A 26,923-nucleotide genomic window follows, 5' to 3' on the forward strand; every position below is an offset into this window, starting at 1 on the left:
ATGTAAAATAGAGTGACCTTAAAAGCATAAAGAGCATGATTAAGAATCTCTGATGTGTCTATCACTATATGCAAAGATCAACTCAAAATGGGCTAAGGACCCAAAACCATAAAACTACTAGAAGAAAACATAGGAGAAACACTTGAGGGCACTGGTCTAAACAAAGATTTTATAGCTAAGACCTCAGAAACACAGGCAACGAAAACAAAAATAGACAAATGGGACTAAATTAAAGGAAATCATCAACAGAGTGAAGAGATAACCTGTAGAATGGGAGAAAATTTTTGCAAACTATTCATCTGACAAGGGACTAATATCCAAAATATATAAGGAACTCAATTCAACAGCAAAACAAACAAGCAATTCCATTTAAAAAGTGGGCAAAGGATCTAAATAGACATTTCTCAGAAGAGACATATAAATGGCCAACAAATAAATTAAAAATGCTCAACATCACTAATCATCAGGGAAATGCAAATCAAAATCAAAATGAGATATCACTTCACACCTATTATTATGCCTGTTATCAAAAAACCAAAAAAATAACAGATGCTGGCAAGGATCCAGAGAAAAGGAAACTCTTATACACTGTTGGTGGGAATATAAATTAGTATAGCCACTGTGAAAAACAGTATGGAGGTTTCTCAGTAAAACTAAAAATAGAAATACCATAGAATCCAGCAATCCCACTACTGGGTATTTATCCAAAGGAAAGGAAATCAGTATATCAAAGGGATACCTTCACCCCCATGTTTATTGCAGCACTATTTACAATACCCAAATGTCCATCAACAGGTGAATGGATAAAGAAAATGTGGTATACACAATGGAATACACTTCTGCCATAAAAAAGAATGAAATCCTGTCATTTGAAGCAACATGGATGAGCCTAGAGAATAATACGTTAAGCAGAATAAAGTAGGCACAGAAAGATAAATACTGTATGTTCTTACTCACATGTGGAAGCCAAGAAAAAAATCTGAACCCATCTAAGTAGAGAGTAAAATTGTGGGTGTTAGAGGTTGGGAAAGGGAGGATGCTGAGAGGTTGTGCTTCAAACGATGCTATTGTGAAAGTAAAAGACAACCAACAGAATGGGGAAAATATTGGCAAATTACATATCTAATAACAGTCTAGTATCCATAACATATAAAGAAACTTACAACTCAATAAAAAGACAACCCAATTAGAAAATGGGCAAAGGACTTAAATAGACATTTCTCCCAAGACATACAAATGACCAATAAGCACATGAAAAGATGCTTAACACCATTCATTAGTAATTTGAGAAACGCAAATCAAAACCACAAGGAGACACCACTTCATACCCATTAGGATGGTTACATTTAAAAAAAAAAAGACATTAATAAGTGTTGACAAGGATGTGGAGAAATTGGAACCCTCAGACACAGCTGGTGAGAATGTAAAATGAAGTTTGACAGCAACGCAGTTTAAGAGTTCCTCAAAAAGTTAAACATAGAGCTACCATATGACCCAGCAACTCCACTCCTAGGTATATATAACCAAGAGAATTGAAAACACATCCAGCCTGGGTGCAATGGCTCACGGCTGTAATCCCAGCATTTTGGGAGGCCAAGGTGGACAGATCACTTGAGGTCAGGGGTTTTAGACCAGCCTGGCTAACATGGTGAAACCCCATAATACTAAAACACAAAAATTAGCCAGGCATGGTGGTGGTGCACCTATAATCCCAGCTACTCAGGAGGCTGATGGAGGAGAATCACTTGAACCCTTGAGGCAGAGGTTGCAGTGAGCTGAGATCACACTACCACACTCCAGCCTGGGCAACAGAGCAAGACTCTGTCTCAAAAAACAAACAAACAACAATAAAAAAAAAATACATCCATACAAAAAGCTGTATACAATTGCTTACAGCGGCATTATTCATAACAGTCCTAAAGTTTAGCCACTGTGGAACGCAATTTGGATACTTCTCAAATAACTTAATACAGAGCTACCATTCCCATTGGGAATGGGATCCCTGGCAGCAATCCCATTACTGGGTATAGAAATTGTTCTACCAAAAAGACACCTGCACTCATATGTTTATTGCATCACTATTCACAATAGCAAAGACATGAAATCAACCCAGGTGCCCATTGTCCAATGTGGTACATACACATCATGAAATACTATGCCGCCCTTTCTAAAAAGCACAAAATCATGTCCTTTGCTGCAACATGGATACAGCTAGAGGCCATCTTCCTAATCAGATTAACACAGAAACGGAAAACCAACTACCACATGTTCTGACTTGTAAGTGGGAGCTAAATATTGGGTACACATGGACACAAAGATGTGAACACTAAACACTGGGGATTCCAGAGGTGGAGAGGGAGAGTTGGGGGAAAGAGTTGAAAAACTATGTTCACTACTTGGGCAACAGGATCATTAGAAGCCCAAACCTCAACATCATGAGGCATTAACATGTAACAAACCCGCACATGTACCCCTTGAATCTAAAATTTTTTAATAAAAAATTTAAGTTTAAAAATGTTTTAAAGGGGACTATAAAGAAAATGAAAAGGAAAATCCACAGAATGGGAGAAAATATTTACAAATCATACAGCTGGTAATTTCGTTTGTTAAATAAAGACTATGTTTCCTCTTCCATCAATCATAATAATAACACCTACCCCATAAGACTGTTGTAATAATTAATGAAATAATGCATGTAAAGAGCTCAGCTTAACACCTCCCACACAGCCTGTAGTCTGTAGACATTAGGTGCTATCACTATTATTTTTATTTTGTTGATAATAAAACAATACTGAGAACTGCCAAGGATTCGAAAAAGAAAAAAAATGCTCTTTCAAAACATTGTAAGAAATATTCTGTAATAAAAAAAAAAAGAAATATTCTGGATAGCGTTTTGACCATGTTGCCATATACTCTTAAAAACCATTAGACCCAGGCATAATGCTTCTTCCAGGACTTTGTCCTAAAGCACTAATTAAAGAAGTGCATAAAGGCTTACATTAAGATATTTACATCAAACTATTATTCATAATAGCAAAAAATGGAAACAATCCAAATGTTTATAAATAATATAAATTAAAAATGAGCTTGCGGAAATTCAAAATGGACTATGAAGCAATTTAAAATGAGGTTGCAGAAGAGTATATTGGCATAAAAATGTTTTTGAAAATCAGTTAAATGGGAAAAGGTTATCTGTATTCTAATGCCCTCTACAAATATAAAAATATGTGGCCAGGCATGGCAGCCCATGCCTGTAATCCCAGCACTTTGGGAGGCCAAGACAGATGGATCGCCTGAGGTCAGAAGTTCGAGACCAGCCTGGCCTACATGACAAAACCCCATCTCTACTAAAAATACAAAAATTAGCGGGGCATGGTGGCACATGCCTATAGTCCCAGCTACTCAGGAGGCTGAGGCAGGAGAATCACTTGAGCCTGGGAGGCAGAGGTTGCAGTGAGCCAAGATCACGCCACCACACTCCAGCCTGGGCAACAACAAAGTGAAACTCGGTCTCAAAAAAAAAAAAAAAAAAACAGTTTATCACCCATCTGCCTTATCCATTCTATCCCACTCTTTATAAAACTTTGGGTAAAAAAAATGAGTAGTACAAACAGACAGAAGAGCAAAGAGATAGACTTGAACAATACCATACATCAACTAGACCTAACACATATATGTACAGAACAACTCACCCCAAAATAGAAAATACACTCTTCTCAAATGCACATGGAACATTCTCCAGGACAGAGTATATGTTAGGCAACAAAACAAGTCTCTATAGACTTAAAGTCATACAAAGCACCTTCTCCAACCATCACCATGAAACTGGAAATCAAAAGCAAAAGGAAAACCAGAAAATTCACAACTATGTAAAAATCAAACCACACACTTTTAAACTACCAATGGGCCAAAAAAGAAGTCACAAAAGACATTAGAAAACACTTTGAAATGAAGGAAAACAAAAACAACATATTAAAACTTATGGGATGCAGTTGAAGCACTGTCAGTAAGAAATATATAGCTGTAAATGCCTACATAAAAAAAAAAAAAAAAAAAAAAAAAAAACTCAATAACCTAACTCTACACCTTAAGGAATTAGAGAAAAATTTTAAAAATAGTAAGCTACACCCAAAACTAAGAGAAGGAAGGGAATAATAAGGAAGAGATTAGATATTAGAGTGAAGATAAATAAAACAGACAAAAGGAAACAATAGAGAGAATGAATAAAAGCAAAAGTTCATTCTTTAAAAAGATCAACAATGCATTCAGGGTTAAAAAAAAAAAAAAGAGTAAAAAGAAAACAAAAAGACAGCCAGGGGCAGTGGCTCATGCCAGTAATCCCAGCACTTTGGGAGGCCAAGGAGGTCGGATCACCTGAGGGGAGGAGTTGGAGACCAGTCTGACCAACACACTGAAACCCCGTCTCTATTAAAAATACAAAAATTAGCTGGGAGTGGTGGCGCGTGCCTGTAATCCCAGCTCTTCGGGAGGCTGAGGCAGGAGAATCACTTGAACCTGCGAGTCAGAGGTTGCAGTGAGCCGAGATTGCACCATTGCACTCCAGCCTGGGCAACAGAGTGAGGCTCCATCGCGAAACAAAAAAAAAGAAGTTCGAGACCAGCCTGGCCAACATGGTAAAACCTCGCCTCTGCTAAAAATACAAAAATTAGTCGAGCGTGATGGTGTACGCCTGTAGTCCCAGATACCGGGGAGGCTGAGACACAAGAATTGCTTGAACCCTGGAGTCAGAGGCTGCAGTGTGCCAAGATTGCTGCTACTGTACTCCAGCCACCTCGGCGACAGAGCAAGACTCCATCTCAAAAAAGGAACGGAAGGGAACAGAAGAAAAAGATGAGCAAACTTGACAAACCTATAGCTAGACTGACAGAAAAAAAGAGAGAAGACATAAATAACTAGAATCAAATGAAAGTGGGGACATTAATACTAACTTTACAGAAACAGAAAGGACTATAAAAGAATATTATAAGCAATTGTACACCAACATACTAGACAGTCTAGAGTAAATGCACAAATTCATAGAAATATATAAATGATCAAACTGACCAACAAAATAGAGAAAATCTGAACAGGTAAAGAGATTGACCCAGTATCAAAATTCTCCCAAAGAAAAGTCTAAAAGTAGATAGCTTCAATGGCTAATTCTACCAAACACTTAAAGAATGGACAAACCTTTTCAAACTCTTCTAAAAAACAGAAGATGGCAGAACACTTTCCAACTCATCGTAAGAGGCCAGCATTACCGTATTTACCAAGGCCAGGGAAAGACATCACAAGAAAACAGCAGCCCGTACCTCTTATGAATATCCAGAAGCATATCAAAAGGATTATAAAACATGAGCAAGTGGAATATATCCTAGGAATGCAACGATTATTCAACACACGAAAATCAATCACTGTCATATACCACATTAATATAATAATAAAGGGGAAAAAATACAATCATTTCAATATGTGAAGAAAAAGCATTTCATAAAAATCCAATACTCTTTCCTGGAAAAAAAAAAAAAACACTAAAACTAGGAATAAAAGAGAACTTCCTCAATGCAAGTCCATTTGTGAAAAAATGACAGCTAATATCATACTTCTGGTCAAAGACTGAAAGCTTTCCCCCTCAGATAAGAGAAAAAGACAGGGATATCCATTTTTACCATTGTTACACAATACTGTACTGAAGAGGTTTAGCCAAAGCAGTTAGACAGGAAAAATAAATCAAAGGCATTCAAATTGGAAAAGAAAAGTAAAACTGTGTTTAATCACAGATGACATGATTTCATATATAGAAAGTCCTAAAGAATCACAAAAAAGGCCAGGCACAGTGGCTCATGCCTGTAATCCCAGCACTTTGGGAGGCCGAGGCAGGCGGATCACCTGAGGTCGGGAGTTCACAACCAGCCTGACCAACATGGAGAAACCCCATCTCTACTAAAAATACAAAATTAGCCAGGCATGGTGGCACATTCCTGTAATCCCAGCTACTTGGGAGGCTGAGGCAGGAGAATTACTTGAACCCAGGAGGCGGAGGTTGCGGTGAGCCGAGATTGTGCCATTGCACTCCAGCCTGGGCAACAAGAGGGAAACTGTCACAAAAAAAAAAAAAATAAAAAGAATCCACGAAAAAATCTATTCAAGAGTGGGTGTGGTGCCTCATGCCTGTAATCCGAGCACTTTCAGAGGCCATGGCAGGAGGATCACTTGAGTCCAGAAATGTAGCAAGACCCCATCTCTACTGAAAAATAAAAAAAATTAACCAGGCGGATGGTGGCAAGTGCCTGTAGTCCTAGCTACTTAGGAGACTGAGGCAGGAGGATCACGAGCTGGAAGGTCAAGGTCGCACTGAGCCATGATCATATCACTGCACTCTAGCCTGGTTGACAGAGTGATACCCTGTCTCAAAAAAAAAATTTTAAATATATTTGAGCTCATAAATTCAACAAAGCTGCAAAATATAAGATCAAGATATAATATTCAGTTATATTTCTATATAATAGCAATAAATAACCTGAAAAGAAAATTTTTTTTAAAATCCATTTACAATCACATCAAAAAGAATAAAACACTTAGGAATAAATATAACTAAGGAAGTATAAGACTCGTACACAGAAAAATGTTTTGTACATTGCTAAAATAAATTAAGAACTAAATAAATGGAAAGACATTTCATGTTCACGGACTGGAAGACTTAATATTGTTAAAATGGCAATACTCACCAAGTCAATCTATAAATTGAATGCAAGTCCTATCAAAATGCCAATAGCATTTTTGTGTGGGTGGAAAAGCAGATTCTGAAATTCACATGGAATTGCAAGGAATGACAATTTTTAAAAAGAAGAAAAAGGTAAAGAACTCATACCTCTCAATTTCAAAACTTACTACAAAGCTATAGTAATCAAAATAGTGTGATACTGTCAAAAGAAAAGACACATACATGAATGTAACTAAATTCAGAGTCCAGAAATAAACCCATATATCTATGGTAAACTGAATTTCTATTTTTTAAACAAGGATGCCACAAGCATTCACTGGGGAAAACTAGCCACATGCAAAAGAATAAAGTTGGATCCCTACCAAAACTACATATACTAATTAGCTCAAAATGGATCAAGGGCTTAAATCTTAAGAGCCAACACTATAAAAGTCTTAGAGGAAAACATAGGGGTAAATCTTCATGATCTGGGATTCAGAAATGAATTCTTAGATATAACAGCAAAAGCACAAATCAAAACCACAATGAGATATCACTTCACACCCACTAGGATGACTATAATCAAAAACAAAGAAAATAACAAATTGCCAGGGATGTGGAGACATTGCTAATGGGAATATTAAATGGTGTCAATATTGTGAAAACAGTTTGGTGGTTCCCCAAAAAACTTGACACATGGGCCAGGAACGATGGCTCACACTTGTAATCCCAACACTTTGGGAGGCCCAGGTAGGAGGATCACTTGAGGCCAGTAGTTTGAAACCAGCTTGGGCAACATAGCAAAATCTCATCTCTATGAAAAATAAAAATTAAAAAATCTGCCAGGCATAATGGCATGTACCTGGAGTCCCAGCTACTCAGGAGGCTGAGGCAGGAGGATTGCTTGGCCCAGGAGTTCAACATTATAGTGAGTTATAATCATGCCACTGCACAATCCACCAACCCACACAACACAGTGAGACTTTGTCTCTTAAAAAAAAGTCAAAAATTTTTTTAAAACATTAAACATGGAACTATCACGTGATGAAACAATTCCATATCTAGGCATATATGCAAAAGAACTGAAACTAGGTACTCAAGCAAGTATTTGTTCATAAAAGGTTCCTAATTCACTACCCACCATAGTCAAAGGTGAAAATCACCCAAATGCCTATGAATGGATGAATGGATAAACAAAATACAGTAGATATATACAATGGAATATTATTCAGCCATTAAACAGAATGAATGAAGGGAAAGAACCCAGATACATAAGGTTACATATTGTATGATTCCATTTTTATGAAATAACCAGAAGATAGTTAAATCCATAGAGTCACAAAGCAAATTAGGTATTGCCAGGGGCTGAAGGAGGGGAGCCAGGAATGAACGCTTAATGAGTACAGGGATCTCCTCGGAGGTGAAGAAAATGTGTGGAACTTGAAAGGGTTGACAGCTGCACAACACTGTGAATGTTACATGTTACTGAACTCTACTCTTTAAAATAGTTAATTTTTTCCCTGTAATCCCAGCACTTCAGGAGACCAAGGCAGGTGGATCACTTAAGGTCAGGAATTCGAAACCAGCCTGGCCAACATGGCGAAACCCATCTCTACTGAAAATATAAAACTTAGCTGGCCATGGTGGCACACGCCTGTAATTCCAGCTACTCAGGAGGCTGAGGCAGGAGAATCACTTGAACCCAGGAGGCAGAGGTTGCAATGAGCCAAGACTGTGCCACTGCACTCCAGCTTGAGCAACAGAGCAAGACTCCGTCTCAAAAAATAAAATAGAATAAAATGGTTAATTTTTATGTTAAATGAATTTCATGGAAGAAGTTAGGAAAGAAGAAAGAAGGGAGGGGAGAGGGAGGGAGGGAGGGAGGGAGGACGGAAGGAAGGACGGAAGGAAGGGGAGGGAAGGGGAGAGAAGGGGAGAGAAGGGGAAGGGAAAGAAGGACTGAAGGGAGGGAGGGGAAGGGAGGGAGGGGAGGGGAGGGAAGGCAGGCAGGGAGGGGGAGGGAAGGGAAGGGAGGGGATGGAAGGAGGGAACTGGAAGGAAGGAAAGGTGGAAGGAAGTTTGAAAGTGCCCATCTCTGCAACACAGCCAAGGGTAGAACAAAGTCATTGATGCACTGAAGAGCAAGTGTATCAGACCTGGGTGAAGTCCCTTAGAAGACATTCACTAGTACTCCTCTCATTCATTTCCTGTTTCTCACCCTACTTTTCACATCTATTTTACCCATATATACATTTGTCTCATATAAAAATGAACTCTTCTATCTCGTCTCCCCTACTCAAGACCTGCTGGAGAAGTAAACACATGTGCTTTCTCTCCCCTGGAACTAACTATAAACGTATCACCATGTACTTTAGAAAAGTACATTTTAAGTGCAAAAATAAAGTTACAAAAGGAATGGTTCTTTACCTTTGCAAGTTCTCTTCTTAGCTCTTCCCGCTCCTCTTCTGAGAGGGTCTCTGTGGCACTGATGGTGGCAGCAACATCTTCTCCTTCCTCAGGGACTGGCTCTGTTCTCAGCAGACCTGGTTGGGGATTTAAACAACTGTTTAAAGTACAAAATCTAAGTAAAATCCTTCTTTAAGCTCCTCCACTTTCCCTGCCAGAATAAAGCCAATTAGAGTAGATCCACACATCTCATCTCTGGACATTCAAATGACCTGGCTCTCTCAGCAAAGGACAAAAAATCTGAGCTAACCACCGGAAACCACCAAGCAGACTCTGCCAAAACACGAATTTAGAAAATGTAGCATTCTCTTAGCTTCTATTCATAGTCTCAGTCACTATATAGTTATGGCAGAAGAGTGAAGGGCCCAAAATGAGATCTTGCCGAGGCTTTAAACTGCTATACAACTAAATCAGTATAAATTAGATGAAAGATTTTAGCTCCTTCCCGCTAACCCGGGGCAGGAGTTTGCACATCTCTTCAGCTTGCTGTGGTAATCAAAGTCAACATTTCATAAACTCAGTAAAGGAGTAACCACTGAAAGAACTAAGTGTCCTAAGTAAATTTTATTCTGTTTCTTTCCATTAGTGGAGGCAGAAAACATATTCTTGTAGGTTTTCTTTTTGTTGTTGTTTGTTTGTTTTAGGCGGTAGAGACAGGGTGTCACTATGTTGCCTAGGCTGGCCTTGAACTCCTGGCTTCAAGCCATGCTCCTGCCTCAGCCCCCCAAAGTTCTTGGATTACAGGCGTGAGCCACTGCCACTTCTTATAGCTTAAAAACAATAATAATATATATTTCATATATGTATCATATATATCATATACCATATATATCATATATATCTCACATATATATATAAAAAATCCAGATGCCCTTATAAAAGAATACTAAGCTATATGTTCACAGCCATGACCAATAGCCACATAGAGACATTCCACATTACTGAAAACCAATCACGCCGCACCCAATCCCCTTGGAACAGAACCTGTCAGGAAGAACGACTGGAGAGTGACCAGCAGGCAGCTGCCCCTCAGATCTCCCCTCTTTTCCTGCCCAACCCTTACCCACAGGCTAAGATGAGGCCAGAAAGGCACCCCAACCTTGGGTGCAAACTTGAAGAGGCCACTAAAACACTCAACATAAATATCTTAATGGAATATTTTTTTAAAATCAAATTCAAAGAACCCATGATGAACAAAATACCAAAATTTTAAATTGCAAGATCAGTATTGCTGATACTTTCTTTTGTCTCAAACTCCAAAATGGCTCTGCATGAACAGCACTATTGCTAATCTCGTCTTTATTTAAAATTGAGATATTTTATTCATGATTTTCTTTTACATTAATTTTTAAAAATATTGTATTTGCACATTATTTGACGACTAAGCTTTTTGTCACCCCCTTCCTGGCCATAGCTGCCTCACCCTAGGCTTTAGGCTTCAGGCTTCAGTTCAGTTTACAGGTTTGGGATTGCAAAGTCTCCTCTGGCAACAGATTCTTATTTATTTATTCATTCATTCATTCATTCATTTATTTTGCAAAGAAACCAGGGGAAGGTTTACTCCTCTGCCCACTCTTCCTACCAGTGAGCATCACAGCCACTGCAGTTGTTCCCTGCTACCCCCCAGGACCATTTCTGAGAAGTGCCAGTTCAGTCACAGCAGCAATGTGGCATCCTGCCCAACACAAGGCGCCAGGGAGCAGACACAGAAGAAAAAGGAAGGAGAATAGCCACACTGTGGAACAAGCAGCCAGCGTCACAGCAAACATTAGAGAATTACATGAATCAATGAGATGATGCTTATGTACACGGTGTACAAGTTACAAAGGCACTTGGTACAGGGTCTGCTGTACTTCACCGATTAACAGTAGTTAATAATTATAATAATCATCAGCATGGCAGCACCAAAATAGTGCCTACCTGGAAAGTATGTACAGAACTGTGAAAGCCATAAAAGTAACACAAATAATTCAAAAACCATAAATCAGACTGGCAAAAAGTATGAGTAAGCTCTTGACTGCATATAAAATACTTAATAGGTACAATCAGCAGGTAGAAAAGCTCAACGCATAATTGCTTCCACAGGTCTTCCTCTAAAATATCTGTGAACAGACTGCCCAAATAATATTTCTATAATAGAAATCTGATTGTGTCACTCTTCAGCTTAAAATCCTTTGGTTCCTTACTGTTCCTTACTGTTTTCAAAGCGAAGTGTGACCCCTGAGGTTGGCACACAGCCCTTACTGGACCCATCTCCTGCTAGCTGGCATTGGCACCTCTTACTCCAACTCCAGCCAAATCACACCGTGAACAAGGTGCTGTCCTATGTACTGTTAGAAACCATTTCCCAGCATCTGTGTGTGCTTGTAAATCTATCCTATAAGGCAACACAGTAAGAACCATAACAGAGCTACGTGTTACACATTATTTTATTTTTAATGTTTTGTACAGAACTCCCAAGCTCTCCAACTAGAACAGATCTCCAAAACAAAACAAGCAAAACTCAGGTACCAAACCATTACTTAAATAGCAAAGACTCTTTCATGCTTTTTTGATACACACTCTTTTGCAAATCTACTCAAAGAAGGGGAAAAATACAGTATCTGATTGCTAACAGTGCTTTATGTATACTGCCCAATTCCAAAAAGAATCCAAGGGGATTCTGGTTCTATTCAAATATGTGGCTAGGGTATCAAGGAAAATAAATCTCTCAGAAAAAAGGATGACGGGTTGTCCAGCTGGCTTCAAGTCTGCCAGGGTGACCTTGAGATTTTATATTCAGCATCTAAGAAAGTTGGTAATGACACTTTCTGCTCCTTCCACATTAGCCTGTAGGTGGCAGCAAATCATCATCATTAAAATTAAAAGGTGCAGTCTGGAAAAAAAAATTAGCAATTAAAGAACACCAAGGAAGAACAGAATGGTAGATACCAAAATCACCAACAAAACATCACAGTCATGCCTTGAGAAAATTATTAACCACAGCCACCATGACAGAGTGCATTCCATTTACAGACAAGTCCAAATTAAGTGTTTTAAATCCCTATGTGCAACACTTCTGTGAGGTGGGGGTCCCCTCACCATTTCCAGATCAGGAACCTGGAGCTTAGAGACATTCAGCGACTTGCCCAGGTTAACACACCTAAATGTTTGGTAGAGGTCAGATTTTAAACCTAGACGGTCTGATGTAAAAACAAATGCTTCAAATCACTGATCTGAAAACAAAGACAAAAGTAGGAGGCTTACAGTAAGACCTGAAAGGTATCTAGAAGCAATAATAAGACCCTAAAAAGAGGCAGACTAGATCAAAAGCAGTCTTCATTAATTCCAACTAAAGTCACCCCAAACCTGGGAATCCAAATTTTGCCTTATATATTCATCTGGATATGATCCTGTTTCTTGTATGTTCAGTAATAGTACAGTATTTTAATATGAAAATAGAGTCTGGCTTTTGGGAGAAAATATCAATTTCTCATTCACAGCATGAAAGGTGGAAAATAAGAATATTTAAAAGTATAGATTATTGAAAACCATAATCCGAAACTTATTTGTTCATTAATTTTAATGTTTTCTTTTTTCTCTCAAAATCTGATGGAAAGCTGTTTTTAAAAGACAGATATGGTGGGGAAAATACAATTAATATCTACTGACATTTACTACACCAGCCACTGTGAGGGGAAGTCTACATGTTATCTCATAAAAATAAAAACACCCCATAACCACCACCCAAAAGGAGTATTTTTTTTCTACTAGGAAACTGCAGTTCTCTAAGGCTATATAATTTGCCCAGACTTACAGAGGCAGGATTAATACTTGGGTCTTTCTGTCTCTTGACTCAGCTCCTTCACGAACATCTTTTCTTAGAGAACTATCAATGATCATGGCAGGACAACGAAACAGGGCCTAGTCTTTGTCCATAGAAACTTTTTTCTTTCCTGAGGGTCTAGAAACTTGTGGGATCCCTGGTTTGAAAGTCACAGATAATATTATCAAACCCAAATGACTGAAAATGAGTGATAATTTCTTCCATCGGGTTATTAACATTTTAGCCATTGCCTTAATTCTCTTCCTCTAGCTATGCAAACAGGTTGTCAGCCTGTCATCAGTTCCATCCAGGGCATCCCTAAAGAGCTTTAGGTGGGGGAGTGACAAGTCTAGACTTGTCTTTGGAAAAGTCCTTCCAGCAAGCTAGGTGGAGGGAAGCCTGCCCTGGGAAGGTTCTGGAGCCCACTGGCAGGGTGACGCATCTCACTGATCCCCAGGTGAGAGTTCTAGTGTCTCGGGGATTAGGATGGAGAAGACAAGCAGAGACACATCCCATCAATCTGAAGATACTTTCTACATTTTACATCTTTGAGATGCACTGTATAATTAATTAGCCAGTCATTGTGACATGGTTATTACCAGCAAACATGCCTCAAAATTTACAAAATGGCTTAGAAAATGCCAGGTCCAGTTACAGACATTTCTTAAGAAAGGCTGCACCACAGACATTTTATGTGAGGAAAATAAATCAATAGAATAGACATAGATCACTCCAAGTTGAAAAGCAATTCAAGTAAGTTAAATTATGGGTGTGAAGACATTTTAGGAAATGTTCCTTTTTATTTTAGAAAATATGCACAGGAGTGTTATGATCAGTGTAAATGTCTGAATAAATCTAAAAAAGAACTTCAATAAACGTAAAATTTTTGGCCAGGCACAGTGGCTCACACCTGTAATGCTAGCACTTTGGGAGGCCAAGGTGGGAGGATCACTTGAGCCAAGGAGTTCGAGACCAGCCTAGGCAACAAAGTGAGATCCTGTATCTACAAAAACTCAAAAGTCATTAGCCGGGTATAATGGCCTGCACCTGTAGTCCCAGCTACTCAGGAGGCTGCGGCAGGAGGATCGCTTGGGCCTAGGAGGTTGAAGTTCAATGAGCTGTGATTGTGCCATTGCACTCCAGCCTGGGCAACAGAGCAAGAAGAGCAAGACCCTGTCTCAAAACAACGACGACAAAAATTTAAATAAAAATTTGTAGGGGGCTGGGCAGGGTGGCTCACACACACCTGTAATCCCAGCACTTTGGCAGGCAGAGACGGGTAGATCACTTGAGTCCAGGAGTTCGAGACCAGCCTGCACAATATGGTGAAACCCCATCTCTACTAAAAATAATTTTTTAAAAAAAGATTTAAAAACAATTCAAGTGATGATAAAGCAGGGTTTTTTTAGTTTAACTATCAGCATATTTTATACTTAATGAAACACAAAATAATAGTAACATCTTACAATCTGTGGTGTCTTAGATTTAATGAAATACAACACTTCAAGACTTCAGAGTCTTTGTGAATAATGTGCAGAAGACAAAGTGGAAATGTGTGTGTGCAAGTGTGGTCAGAGCAGGGAAAGGCAGGGCAGAGTGACCAAGAACAGGAAAGAGCTTAGTCCTGAACACATCTCTAGTTCTAGACTATAAAGTCCTGATGTCACTTCCTTATCTTTCCGTCTCAGAACTCACAGTGCCTAGAACAGAGCCAATGCTAATATTGCATCTGAACTGAATTATTCATTAAAGATTTAATTAGAGTAACTCTCTCTCTCCTTTCCCATGCATAACCACCCATTTGCCACAACTTCCACAAATTTCAACTGGGGAAAGCAGCAAAAGCGTTTTTACTAAAAATGTAGAACCTACACATAAGCCATAAATAAGAGTCTGAGGAGCACCTCTCTCTGCTTGGGTGCAGCCCCCACCCCCCTTTTGGAGCACCCACTTAAATGGTTCTCTTCCCTCTAGTTCTTCATCTTTGACTTTTATTCCAATTATGACCAAATACTTCAAGACTTTCTATGATTATTGATTAAAAGCTTTTTGGCCACTGTCATACAATTTTAGATCTGAAAGAATTCTGAATCGTTTAAGTCAGCAGTCCCCAATGTTTTTTGCACCAGGGACTGCCTTCATGGAAGACAATTTTTCCACGGGGGTTGCGGGTGGATGGTTTTGGGAGGAAACCATTCCACCTCAGATCATCAGGCATTAGATTCTCATAAGGAGTGTGCAACCTAGAACCCTTGCATGTGCGGTTCACAATAGGGTTCACGCTCCTATGAGAATCTAATGCCACCACTGATCTGACAGGAGGCAGAGCCCAGGCGGTAATGCTCACTCGCCTGTCACTCACCGGTTCCTAACAGGCCACAGACAGGTACCAGTCCACCAACTGGGGATGGGGGACCCCTGGTTTAAGTCAAATGCTTCATTATATAAAGATGAGAAAACTGAGGACAGATTTTTAAAAGAATACAAAAAGACAAGATGAGCTTTGAAATTACATGGTGTTGTGAGTTGAACTCTGTTGCCTTTAAAGATGTCTTCAATTTCCTAACTCGTGACAACAATGAATGTGTCTTTATTTGGAAATAGGATCTCTGGAGATGTAATCAAGTTAAGATGAGGTCACACTGGATTAGTGAACTCTAATCCAATGGTTCGTGTCCTTATAAGAAGGAAATTTGAACACAGAGACTCAGGGAAGAGATTATGTGAAGATACACAGTACAAAGCACAGAGAACACACAGAGATTGGGGTGACATCACAACAGAACAAGGAACACCAAGGTGTGCAAGCAACCACCAGAAGTGAGGAGGCGGCAAGAAGGATTCATTGCCCTGCACGTTTCAGAGGGAGCAAGACCCTGCCAACGCCTTCATTTCAGACTTCTAACCTCCAGAACTGGGTGATAAGCCACCCAGAATGGCTACCACAGCCCCAGGAGAGTAATTCCGATGGAAAGGGGCATAAACACCATAAACACTGATTCAGCCATTTACTAGTTGGTTGATCTTCTTTAATCACACTTATCTTCAAAAAGCCCCAAGCCCCTTATCTGCAAACAATGGGTACACATAAGGATTTGCTGTTTCTCCCAGATTCCAAGCCCTACAACTTGTCCTGGGAATTGCTTCTCTCTCCTCTAGTCTTCCCTGAGTCTTGGTTCTCAGGTCTTACTTCCTCACCTCCTGCAACCCTGTTGCTGCCCCTTCCACCTACCTTCCACTAAGGACAGTTCTGGGTCACTACCCTCATCTGGCCACACCAAGGCCATCTGACATTGAACTTCAGTTTGAAATCTCCATTCCTCTCCTCCCTCCTGCTTTTTCTCTTCCTACCTCTCTGAGATGTCGTGGCTCCATCTCACTCTCTGGACATCTACTTCACTCCCTGCCTCCAATCCTGCCCTCCTGCCTAGTTTGGGCTATCACTATGTGTTGCTTAGACTCCTGCCCCTAAGCTCCTTGCCAGTCTCTGACATCTGCAAATATTCCTCAACCCACCCCAACAAAGAGCTTTCCAGAGTGCATATGTAGGCCAGGCGCAGTGGCTCATGCCTGTAATCCCAGCACTTTGGGAGACCCAGGCAGGTGGACCACAAGGTCAAGAGATCAAGACCATCCTGGCCAACATGGTGAAACCTTGTCTCTACTAAAAATACAAAGATTAGCTGGGCGTGGTGGCGCACACCTGTAGTCCCAACTACTCGTGGGGCTGAGGCACAAGAATCTCTTCAACTTGGGAGGTAGAGGTTGCAGTGAGCTGAGATCACGCCACTGTGCTCCAGCCTGGTGATACACACACACACACTCATACACATATATATACACACATATATATATAATTTGGCAAGGTGTGGTGGCTCACGCCTATAATCCCTGCACTTTGGGAGGCCGAGGCAGGTGGATCACTTGAGGCCAGGAGTTCGAGACCAGCTTGGCCAACATGGTGAAACCCTGACTCTACCAAAAAATATAAAAATTGGCCAGGTGTGGTGGCACACGCTTGTAATCCCATCTACTAGGGAGGCTGAGGCACAAGAATCACTTGAACCCGGGAGGTAGAGGCTGCAGTGAGCCAAGATCACGCCACTGCACTCCAGCCTGGGCAACAGAGCGAGAGTGAGAAAGACAGAAAGACAGAAAGAAAGAAGGAAAGAAAGAAAGCTATTAACTCAAAAAAAAAAAAAAATGTTTAAGTGTACCTCCCATACTTTTTGGCCCATTTAATTTTTTATTATGTTAGAATATACAACAAAAATGTATCATCTTTAACCATTTTTAAGTGTGTGATTCGGTGACGTCAGTTATACTCACGATGTTGTACAACCATCTCTGCTATCTCTAAAACACACTCTTTTTTGTGTCTTTGCACATATTATTTTCTCTGCCTGATATCCCATCCCTATTTCCAGTTCCCACTCGCTTCAATAAGTCAAAAGTGTCTCCTACTCTTGGGGGATCTCCCCTGGACCCCATGACCTTGGCTGAAAAACAGTCCTTGGCTCTGGGAATAAGAACCTACGGTCCAGTCTATTGTATAGAACACAGACTGCAGCTGGGCAATACTTCGCCTTCATGCTCCAATCCTGTGTCTTTAGTCCTAGGAGGGTCTCCGATGCACAGTGTCTAGCACACAGCAAATGCTTGTCAACACTGTGAATAAATGGATCATAGGAAGGTATACAGTCAAGTTAGAGGGAAAGATAAGAACACAGTCTCCCTTCATTCTCTCTCCTTTTATCTCGAGCTTTTTATTGTATATATTGCATTCTCACTTCACTGTTTTTACCTAGAAAGGTTTTTCTATTTAAAGCAGATGTGAAATGTCACTTTCCTAAAGAAATATGACTTCCATCTCATACATAATCTGTCCAAAGATTGTCACTTTTGGGAGCAGGTCATCTACCTTCATATCACAGGAAAAAAGTGTGCAGTCAAATGCACCATGGTTATATAGGTGGGACACAAATGATATCATAGAAAGAATATGTCAGCTACCCCCGAAAAAATTCAACTAGGAGGGAAAAAGATGCCAAAATGGAGTATAAGGTATCTGCTATTTAGCCTGAATGTTAACACTGCCTACCCAAGAAAGAATCTGTTAACATATACTTGAGCCCTGGAAGCGTCTCTGGAAAATAAAGCTGCACGCCTTTCCTACCAAGTCTTCAAAACAGCACCAATAACTTAAGACCAGAGTTGCGATAAGAAACTTCAGTCTCTATGACTGTTTTATTTAAGCACAAACAAGAGGAAATACGCATCCCCCCTTTTCAAACCTAGAGGCATAAAAAGAGATTTAAACATATAAATCAAAGTATCTTCAGCAGTAACATCCAAGAAGATCACAAGATGTTTCTTCCCCATGAAAGTCTGTGCCTGGGGCTCCCATTCTCTGTGCCTTGTTGTTTCTGGATGTAATAAAATCCCAGAAGTGGGAGGAATATTTGCAAGTCCCCACACCACAGAGCTTGTCTTCAGGAGACCCAAAAGACTAAGCACCCAGTTAAGGCAGCGCTTCTCAGCCATGGCACCACGGGCGTCATGGGCATCTTCCTATGTAGCATCTCAGGCCCACTCACTAGATGTCAGTAGCAGCCCCACACCCACACCCAGTTGTAACAACCAAAAGAGTATCTACAAACATGGTCAAATGCCCACAGTGGGGCAAATCTGCGGTTGAGAACCACTGACTTAAGGCAAGGGAGCATCTAAGAGGACACAACAGCCAGTACCTGCTGTCTGCCACTGAGTGCCTTCAGAAGAGAGGGATGCAGCGGCTCAGGCCGTGACAACTTAAGATTCTCAAGGCTGGAATTTTCCCATGAGTGCCCATGATGAGAACAGTAAAACCTTAGGGGAAAAATGAGTTGGGTAATTGTACTCAAGGCAGCTGGGAAGAAAAAGGCTGAGAAAACTTGATCCACTTCATGTAAGGGAAGACCCAAGCTCCTCACAAGCATAAGGGGACAATATCTGGGTTATTTTTGTTGTTGTTGTTGTTTTTTGAGATGGAGTCTTGCTCTGTCGCCCAGGCTGGAGGGCAGTGGCACGATCTTGGCTCACTGCAATCTCCACCTCCCGGGTTCAAGCAATTCCCCTGCCTCACCCTTCCGAGTAGCTGGGACTACAGGTGCCCGCCACCATGCCCGACTAATTTTTTGTATTTTAGTAGAGACAGGGTTCACCATGTTGGCCAGGATGGTCTCGATCTCCTGACCTCGTGATCCACCCACCTCGGCCTCCCAAAGTGCTGGGATTATAGGCGTGAGCCACCGCGCCTGGCCAATGTCTGAATTATTAAAGAGGAAAGGAAACAGGGCAGGAGGGGAGGGGCTGCACTAAGACAAAAAGGGAAAGGAGCGCTTGGGAGCCACATCAGATGCAAAGTGCTCCTGGGACTCAGCTCTCAAAGCAGGACCCTGAACAGTGGTCAATGTCCCCACACAAGACAGAAGGTCACCTCCCAAAAGCGTCACTCCACAGAAAGAGTGGACAAAGAAGAAACAATCCTCAAGGTAAAACACATTAGTATTTTCAAACACTTTACTTGTTGCTTCCAGGTATTTCTAAATGGACCCTTAAATCCCTTCCTTTTTTAAAAAAATAAATAAAAAGGAAAAAATCTCCAGTCAATTACTTTAGAGCTATCTCCTCTTCCCACTGCTCTGCTCCCCTGCCCCAAAATTAAGTATAAAACTAGTAACTGGGACATTCCAGAAAAGAGTGACAAAGGTCAGTCATGGATTTTCAGAATCCCCAGAGAGGAAGTCTCTTCCATCCTTAAATTTCCTCTCTAGGAATAAGGAAATTCTACATCTCTTCAATTTGGCTCCAGTTTTTATTTTGTAAACCATAGTCACGTTTGCTATTTAAGACCTATGCAATCATAAAAAACTTTTAAGTGGTAACCACTTTTCTAAAAAGAAGTGAGAATAACACAGAGTGAAAATCAAAAAGGGTAAAACAGAATGAAAAGAAGAACTATGAGCTAAGAAATTTCAGTTTGATTTTTCAGTCTTTCTAGAGTTTCAAATATAATCGCATTAAACTAAAATGTCAGATTTTTCCATTCCTCATATTTCTTTCAGTTACTAGAAATAACCAAAGGTGCCATAAGCCAAGGCTGCATCTTCCTGTACATTAGAAAATTCTCCCCAGCAATCCCATTACTGGGTATACACCCAAAGGAATATAAACCATTCTATCACAAAGACACATGTATGCATAAGTTCATTGCAGCACTATTCACAATAGCAAAGCACGGAATTAACCTAAATGTCCATCAATGATAGACTGGATAAAGAAAAGGTGATACATATATGCCATGGAATACTATGCAGCCATAAAAAAGAACAAGATCCTATCCTTTGCAAGAATATGGATGGAGCTGGAGGCCATTATCCTTAGCAAACTAACACAGGAACAGAATACCAAACAGGGCACCTTCTCACTTATAAGTGAGGGCAAAATGATGAGAACACATGGACACAAAGAGGGGAACAAATGACACTGGTGCCTACCAGAGGGTGGAGGGTGGGAGGAGGAAGAGGAGCAAAAAAAAGAAAAATCACTACTGTGTATCAGGCTTAGTATCTAGATAATGAAACAATCTGTACATCAAACCCCTATGACACATGTTTACCTATATAAGAAGCTTGTCCGTGCACTCCTGAATCTAAAATAAAAGAGTTTTTGTTTGTTTGTTTGTTTGTATTTTGAGACGGAGTCTCATTCTGTTGCTCCAGCCAAAAGTTTTTTTTAAAAAAAGAAAATTCTGGCCCAGCCTGGTGGCTCACACCTGTAATCCCAGCACTTTGGGAGGCCGAGGCGGGCAGATCACGAGGTCAGGAGTTCAAGACCAGCCTCGCCAATATGGTGAAACCCCATCTCTACTAAAAACACAAAAATTAGCAGGCGTGGTGACGCACGCCTATAGTCCCAGCTATTTGGGAGTCTGAGGCAGAAGAATCGCTTGAACCCAGGAAGCAGAGGTTGCAGTGAGCCAAGGCTGCACCGCTGTACTTCAGCCTGGGCAACAGAGCAAGACTCCATCTCAAAAAAAAAAAAAAAAATTCTTAAGAGGAAGATAGATGCTATGTAAATAACCTTTGGGATATTATCCTTATGGGTGTTGACAGAATAGAAGAGATAATGCAACAAAAGACCCCAGCTGTGAGACCCTGGTCCTGATAATGTTCAGCCCAAAGATGGAATAGAATGTTGAGATCCCAGTGGCGTATAAAGTATTAACAAATTACTCCCACAGTAAAACACTTGACCAAAGGAGAATTTAAGCCTTACATGGTTAATCTGTTCCATAATATCCATTACTAGAGAGGCTGAGACGTTGAGGTCTAAAAAAACAAAACAAAAAAACCAAACCACTAGCTTAAGAATTAAGAGATGAGTACTAGTCGTATCTTAGCCTAACTAAACTTTGTGATTTGAGAACATCACACACGCCTCTCAGCCTCAATCTTCACGTCCGGTAAAATGAACTGGAGTGTGAACTACTCCTCACCAGTATCATTCATTCATTCATTCATTCATGCATTCTACAAACAGTTTTTGAGCCATAATGTCAAGTACTATTCTTGGTGCTTGGGGAAACAGCAGTGAACAAAAAAGATGAACAAAGCTTCTGTTCCAGATTCTGAAACTATTATAAATCGGTGTTTTCACACTATGGGTTGTAAAATCCAGTAGCAGAACCAGATGAGCACTTTAAAAAGAAGAAATGGCATACGATAGTATAAAATGTCAGCGTACATCACACATAGTAAAGAGAGGTTCTGGTTCATAACATTTTGCTTCAGTTATTGATAGATTCTTATATTTATGAGGATTGCGGGTAAGGAGGTATAAGGCATTTCTGAATATGGGTTGGTTGCGTCAAAGGAGTTTAAAACTCCCTAATAAAAGGTCTCATTTTGTTCCAGCCACTGTCCTCGTCCTAATCTCCACTTTAATGACTTCTTAGGAACATCTTGCCGATAGATAAAATCTCATTACTTTCCCATTTGGCCCATGATGGCATTTTGGATAAATATCAGAGAACACAGTCTTTTCAGATCAGTATTCCCAACCTCTCTGAGTAGGATCCCTCTTTATATCAGTCCTTCTTGTCTGTATTACTTGTCTGCCGATTAAGAAAATACATAGTGGCCAAAAACCACAAGAACTTTTAATGGGTTCATAATGTATTGATCCTAAGAGCTTCTACATAGAAATACAAAGACTGCAAACACACGGAGGGCACATTATTCATTCCATCGACCAGCCATGTTTGATGTTCAGACAGGTGTACAGGCTTCTTATGCCTTGAGGGGTCATGGGCACACAGAAGAGTAGTCCCTCTTCCAGGCCCCAACTTTTATTTGGACATTTTAGAATCACTGTGTTCTTACAGATGACTGCTGAGGGTGGTTTCTGCTTGTTTTAATGCTTGTTCACCCTCTTTTCTTTCAATTAATGCAAACTACTAAACCTAGCTACATGAGTTTGTTTTTCATTATTGTTATTCATTTGCTTTTTAATAACTTTTTAAATCTCACAACCCCATGCTCCTTCGAACAGCTAACAGGAATTGCAAAGATAATCCTTCAGAATTTGCCTAGAGGCACACCCAACCCTACAACTGCCCTGGTTTTAACAGAAAACATCCCAAGGCAGTCATGACTGTAACTTGGAAAATGAAAGGAGGTGAAACAAAGAGACAAGAAGGGTAGAAGGGAACTAAAAGAAGCAAGCGGCGTCAATCTTCCTGGGAATCTGGCTGCTTGCACACCGATCAAGGCCCACCTGAAGTCACAAAACCACAGCCCCAGCTTCTCAAAGGTTCCCTCCCTTCCCCGCAAGTCACTTGAGCTTTGGTCCATTATCGAGCTCTAACTTCCCCATTCTGTGTGGCCCCCTATTAACTTATACATGAGATTTATAAGTTAGAAGGGGGCTGGGCAAAGGGGAGCCCAGGCCCCTTTATTACAGAGGTCTGAGGGGGGCCACTTGGGCAAGCCAAGGTCAGCACTGGAGAAAGTTTCCTGGCAATCAGAATCCCCCAGCAGACATCAAGCTGGGGCCTCCTGCCCCCAACTTCTACAGACCACCTCTACCCCTTCTTCGTTACACTCAACATTTTCCCGTTCCTGGAAATCCCGGCCATTTTGGGGGGAAGATAGCTACCAGTTGCAACCAAGAGAGGAATGTTGCTTCACACATTGCCTACTGTCAGCAAATACACAAACCTAAAATACTTAAAACTAAGTTTCATGCTGTCACCTTTACCATGTTTTTTTCTAAGTTACCCATTTTTTCAGCTTAAAATGAACAAAATGTGACCTGTTCTTCATTAATACGGAAAAAATTAACTTCTTCTGGAAAAACCTGATTATCTGGCAAATTACAGAGAAGGTCATTTAACCAGTTCCCAGCATTGGCTATGATACGAGGGACCCTGCCGGGAGGATGGCTAAGCTGCCTCCAGCTTTTTGCTGCCTTGTGCCGATAAAGGAAGAGCCTCCCTGATGGTGCTGCTGGCCTTCAAAGCAATCTCATACTGGCAGGTATGAAGGAATAACTGCTTCTAAAGGTAGGGCAATTTCAAGTTTTTCTTTAAAAAAAAAAAAAAATGTATCTCTTGCCTAGCAATTTCTGTAAGTTGCTCTCAATATTCCATAACAAAACCCAGGACAGTCATCAGCAAGACCTTGAACTGAGTCAGTGCTCAACCATCATTTACCTAAAGAGAAAAATTAAGAAAGTTGCCGTAAATGACCTAAGCAACTAGAAATCAAGGACTCCAGATTCCTCCTTTTTTGTTATTTACCAGCTCAACAAACTCAAAGTAAGCTTGGAATATCTATCAATGGAGAGGTCTACTGATCGTATAAATAGTACTAACTTTAAAATCTAACTTCTAAGTATAAACATACTCTAAATATTTAATGAGATTTAATATTTGAATCTAGAATAGCTTATTAGCTAGTTACAATCCAACACCACCCTGGTACATCTTTACACTAATAATTTTAAAGCCAGGCAAACCCCAAGTTATGTCTAGGTTTTATTCCAAGCAAACTTAGCTTTACAAAATTAGTAGTTACCAAATTTCTGAAGAGTAGGTGATTCGGGTGGAGATGAATTTCCACTAGGAGACAAGTAGAGATAGCTTTTGTTGACTCCTGCTTCAAAATCAAACGGGGACTGGTAGTCCTCACATAAGTCCATCTCTCTACAATCCATTCCAGACAAACGCAGAACGCATTGCTTTCTAATCGCCTGATATCATCCTTCAGTTGAGCGCTGCTTTGGCCATATTCCCTTTGTAGGGTGCAACTTCACTGAAGAAATCAACCCCAGGAGTTAGAGGCCCTGGCTTCCGCGCCCAGGCGCCAGCATTTCCTTCTGGGAGCCTTCACACCCCTCCTGACAAGCAGACCTATTTAATAAATGATTTATCCTGAGCAACCTTAGGAGGGGCTCTGTTCACCACCTGGTGTTAATTTCGATCAACAATGAAAAACCTGGGCAGGGAGCGAGCTTTCCTCAGTCAACAAAGAAGGGCAGGGTTCTGCAATATGGCCCAGGTGTACAAACAGTTCAGGCAAACACTGGACACGGGCTGACTTACAACAAGAAACTACAATTTACTTAAAAAAATAAAAAAAAAATAAAAAATCAGCTGACCATGACTACACCAGGGCAGACTTAATCTTCTAGGACAAGGAGGGATTACCAGTCAGTAATCTCCCACAAATGCCATCTGGGTGATACTTTTTTTCCACCCTGGATTACAGTAAAATTCTGAAAGCCAAGCTTCCTGGTTTAGCAATCAGCTTTCTAAGCACAACTTGGTACAAAAATAAAGCTGTATTTCCATGATTACTTTATCTAATGTGGAGTCTGGCTGAGTGTCATGAAAACTTCAGACTGACTTTTCTTTTCTCCCCCCCGCCCTTTTTTTTTTTTTTTTTTTTTTTTTAAAGAAAGCTAGTGCTTCAGTTACATGCACTGAAAGAAGAAGAATCCATTTTGAATGGAAAGCTTCCGGGTATTCCCACACCTTCTTTGTCTGTCTAAAGCCATGGCTCTGTAGAGCTGCAATAAACCTGCGTGCCTACCCTGTAGAAGGACTGGGCCACAGCTAGCTTGTAAAACAAAACTAAGTCACCAAATTTATTTCCTTTAACACAGTCTCTTAGCAGAACCTTTCTATGCTGACTATGGCCTTGGCTCAAGCAACAGCAGTTGCAGCTCCTGCTGGTTCTACTAAGGAGGTAAAAATAAAGGTGACTCGCCTTCAGGTGGGCAATGGTCTGTTACTGCGTAACCAAAAAAAAAAAAAAAAAAAAGCGGTGTTCTAACTAATCTAAAAGGCGGTTTTCAAATCTAAAAAAAGAGCTCAGATACACTCTCCTCAGATTGGAAGCAAATATGAAACCTAATATATTTTAAGCATTAAAAATATCAATATGTGTCTAGTGTATAAAATGCACCAAGACGGTCTGTATTCATCTTGTGATTTTTTTTTTACATACAGAATACATACTGGATGATTTCTTTGTTATTTTTGTTAGTCTCATGTTGTACTCCATTTATGGTAAATCTTTTTTTGTTTTGTTTTCGATACAGAGTTTCGCTCCTGCACAGGCTGGAGTGCAATGGCACAACCTTGGCTCACTGCAACCTCCACCTTCTGGGTTCAAGAGATTCTCCTGCCTCAGCCTCCCAAGTAGTTGGGATTACAGGCACCCACCACCCACCACGACTGGCTAATTTTTGTATTTTTAGTAGAGACAGGGTTTTGCCACATTGGCCAGGCTGGTCTCAAACTCCTGACCTCAGGTTATTTGCCCGCCTCGGCCTCCCAAAGTTCTGGGATTACAGGTGTGAGCCACCACGTCCGGTGTATGGTAAGTCCTGGGACTACAGGGCCGGCCACCTCGCCCGGCTAGTTTTTTTTTGTATTTTTTTAGTAGAGACGGGGTTTCACCGGGTTAGCCAAGATGGTCTCGATCTCCTGACCTCGTGATCCGCCTGTCTCGGCCTCCTAAAGTGCTGGGATTACAGGCTTGAGCCACCGCGCCCGGCCTTAAGTTTATTTTTAACAACAAAAGAATCTGTATTTTTCTCCTAAAAGGTACCAAAATTTGGGCAATTATAAATGTTTCATTCTATACTTAAAAATAAAATAAATGGTTTATTTTTTATCATTATTTGAAAGAATGGATTGTCTGGCTTCTTGAAATCCATGGCCTCTTACTGGGACAGGAAAGGCATTGGAGCTATGTCCCTAGACTAGAAAGAGTGTGGTTCATGAGGTCCCTGGCCCTCTCCATAACTCTGCATTTGGTCACCAAATACTGGTAGAAAAAGTATTTCTCCATTACTTTACTTGTTCTACCACCTAGAGCCAAAGGCATTCAAAGGTAATTAATAGTGACACGGATAGAATGCAAGTCACAGTCACCTCCATTCTTCTCACCATCTCTCAAGCCCATGTCCTTGACCTTTGGTATTTACATCCATGCGACACGCTCTACCTGAAATGTCACGTTTTTCCAGCCTGTCAAAGTTATTCATCCTTCAACACTGAGGCAGAAATGCCACCTCTTCTTAGAAGCCCCCCAGTCTCTGGCCCCCTCTTCTCCCAGCAGCAGCACACAGCAAGTGAAGAGCTCCCTCCCACGCATTTGTGCCTCTCCAGGGCCTCTCCAGGGTGCTCTACCGGATACCTGCCCTGAAGGTTTGGCTCCTAATCAATGTAGAATTAAAAAAACAAATGATGGCTCATGTAGACATTACATGCCTTATTAATAAATGTGAGTATTTCAAATGTAAGTAATTGTCTAAAATTTTTATTTTACCTGCTAAGATAAAATCTTAGGACTTTTATGCAACATCCTGGCTCTTTGAACCAGTTTTTGTTCTCA

General features: G+C 40.6%; 1 protein-coding gene across 3 annotated transcripts in view; it reads right to left on the reverse strand.

The window, feature by feature from the left end:
- Positions 1 to 26,923, reverse strand: part of TPD52 (tumor protein D52) — a 137,101-nt gene that overhangs the window by 19,991 nt on the left and 90,187 nt on the right. For 2 of the 3 annotated variants that reach the window (XM_023227749.1, XM_023227748.1), the window contains exons 1-2: positions 24,095 to 24,233; positions 9,131 to 9,246 (exon numbers count right to left, since the gene is read on the reverse strand). In XM_023227749.1, coding sequence (XP_023083517.1) covers positions 9,131 to 9,246; positions 24,095 to 24,233 — 255 coding nt within the window. Of the gene's footprint in view, positions 1 to 9,130; positions 9,247 to 24,094; positions 24,234 to 26,923 lie in introns of those variants that run through there. The other variant, XM_023227750.1, reaches the window with a different exon arrangement.

The sequence above is a fragment of the Piliocolobus tephrosceles genome, chromosome 7 (genome assembly GCF_002776525.5).
Source record: "Piliocolobus tephrosceles isolate RC106 chromosome 7, ASM277652v3, whole genome shotgun sequence".
Lineage (NCBI taxonomy): Eukaryota > Metazoa > Chordata > Mammalia > Primates > Cercopithecidae > Piliocolobus > Piliocolobus tephrosceles.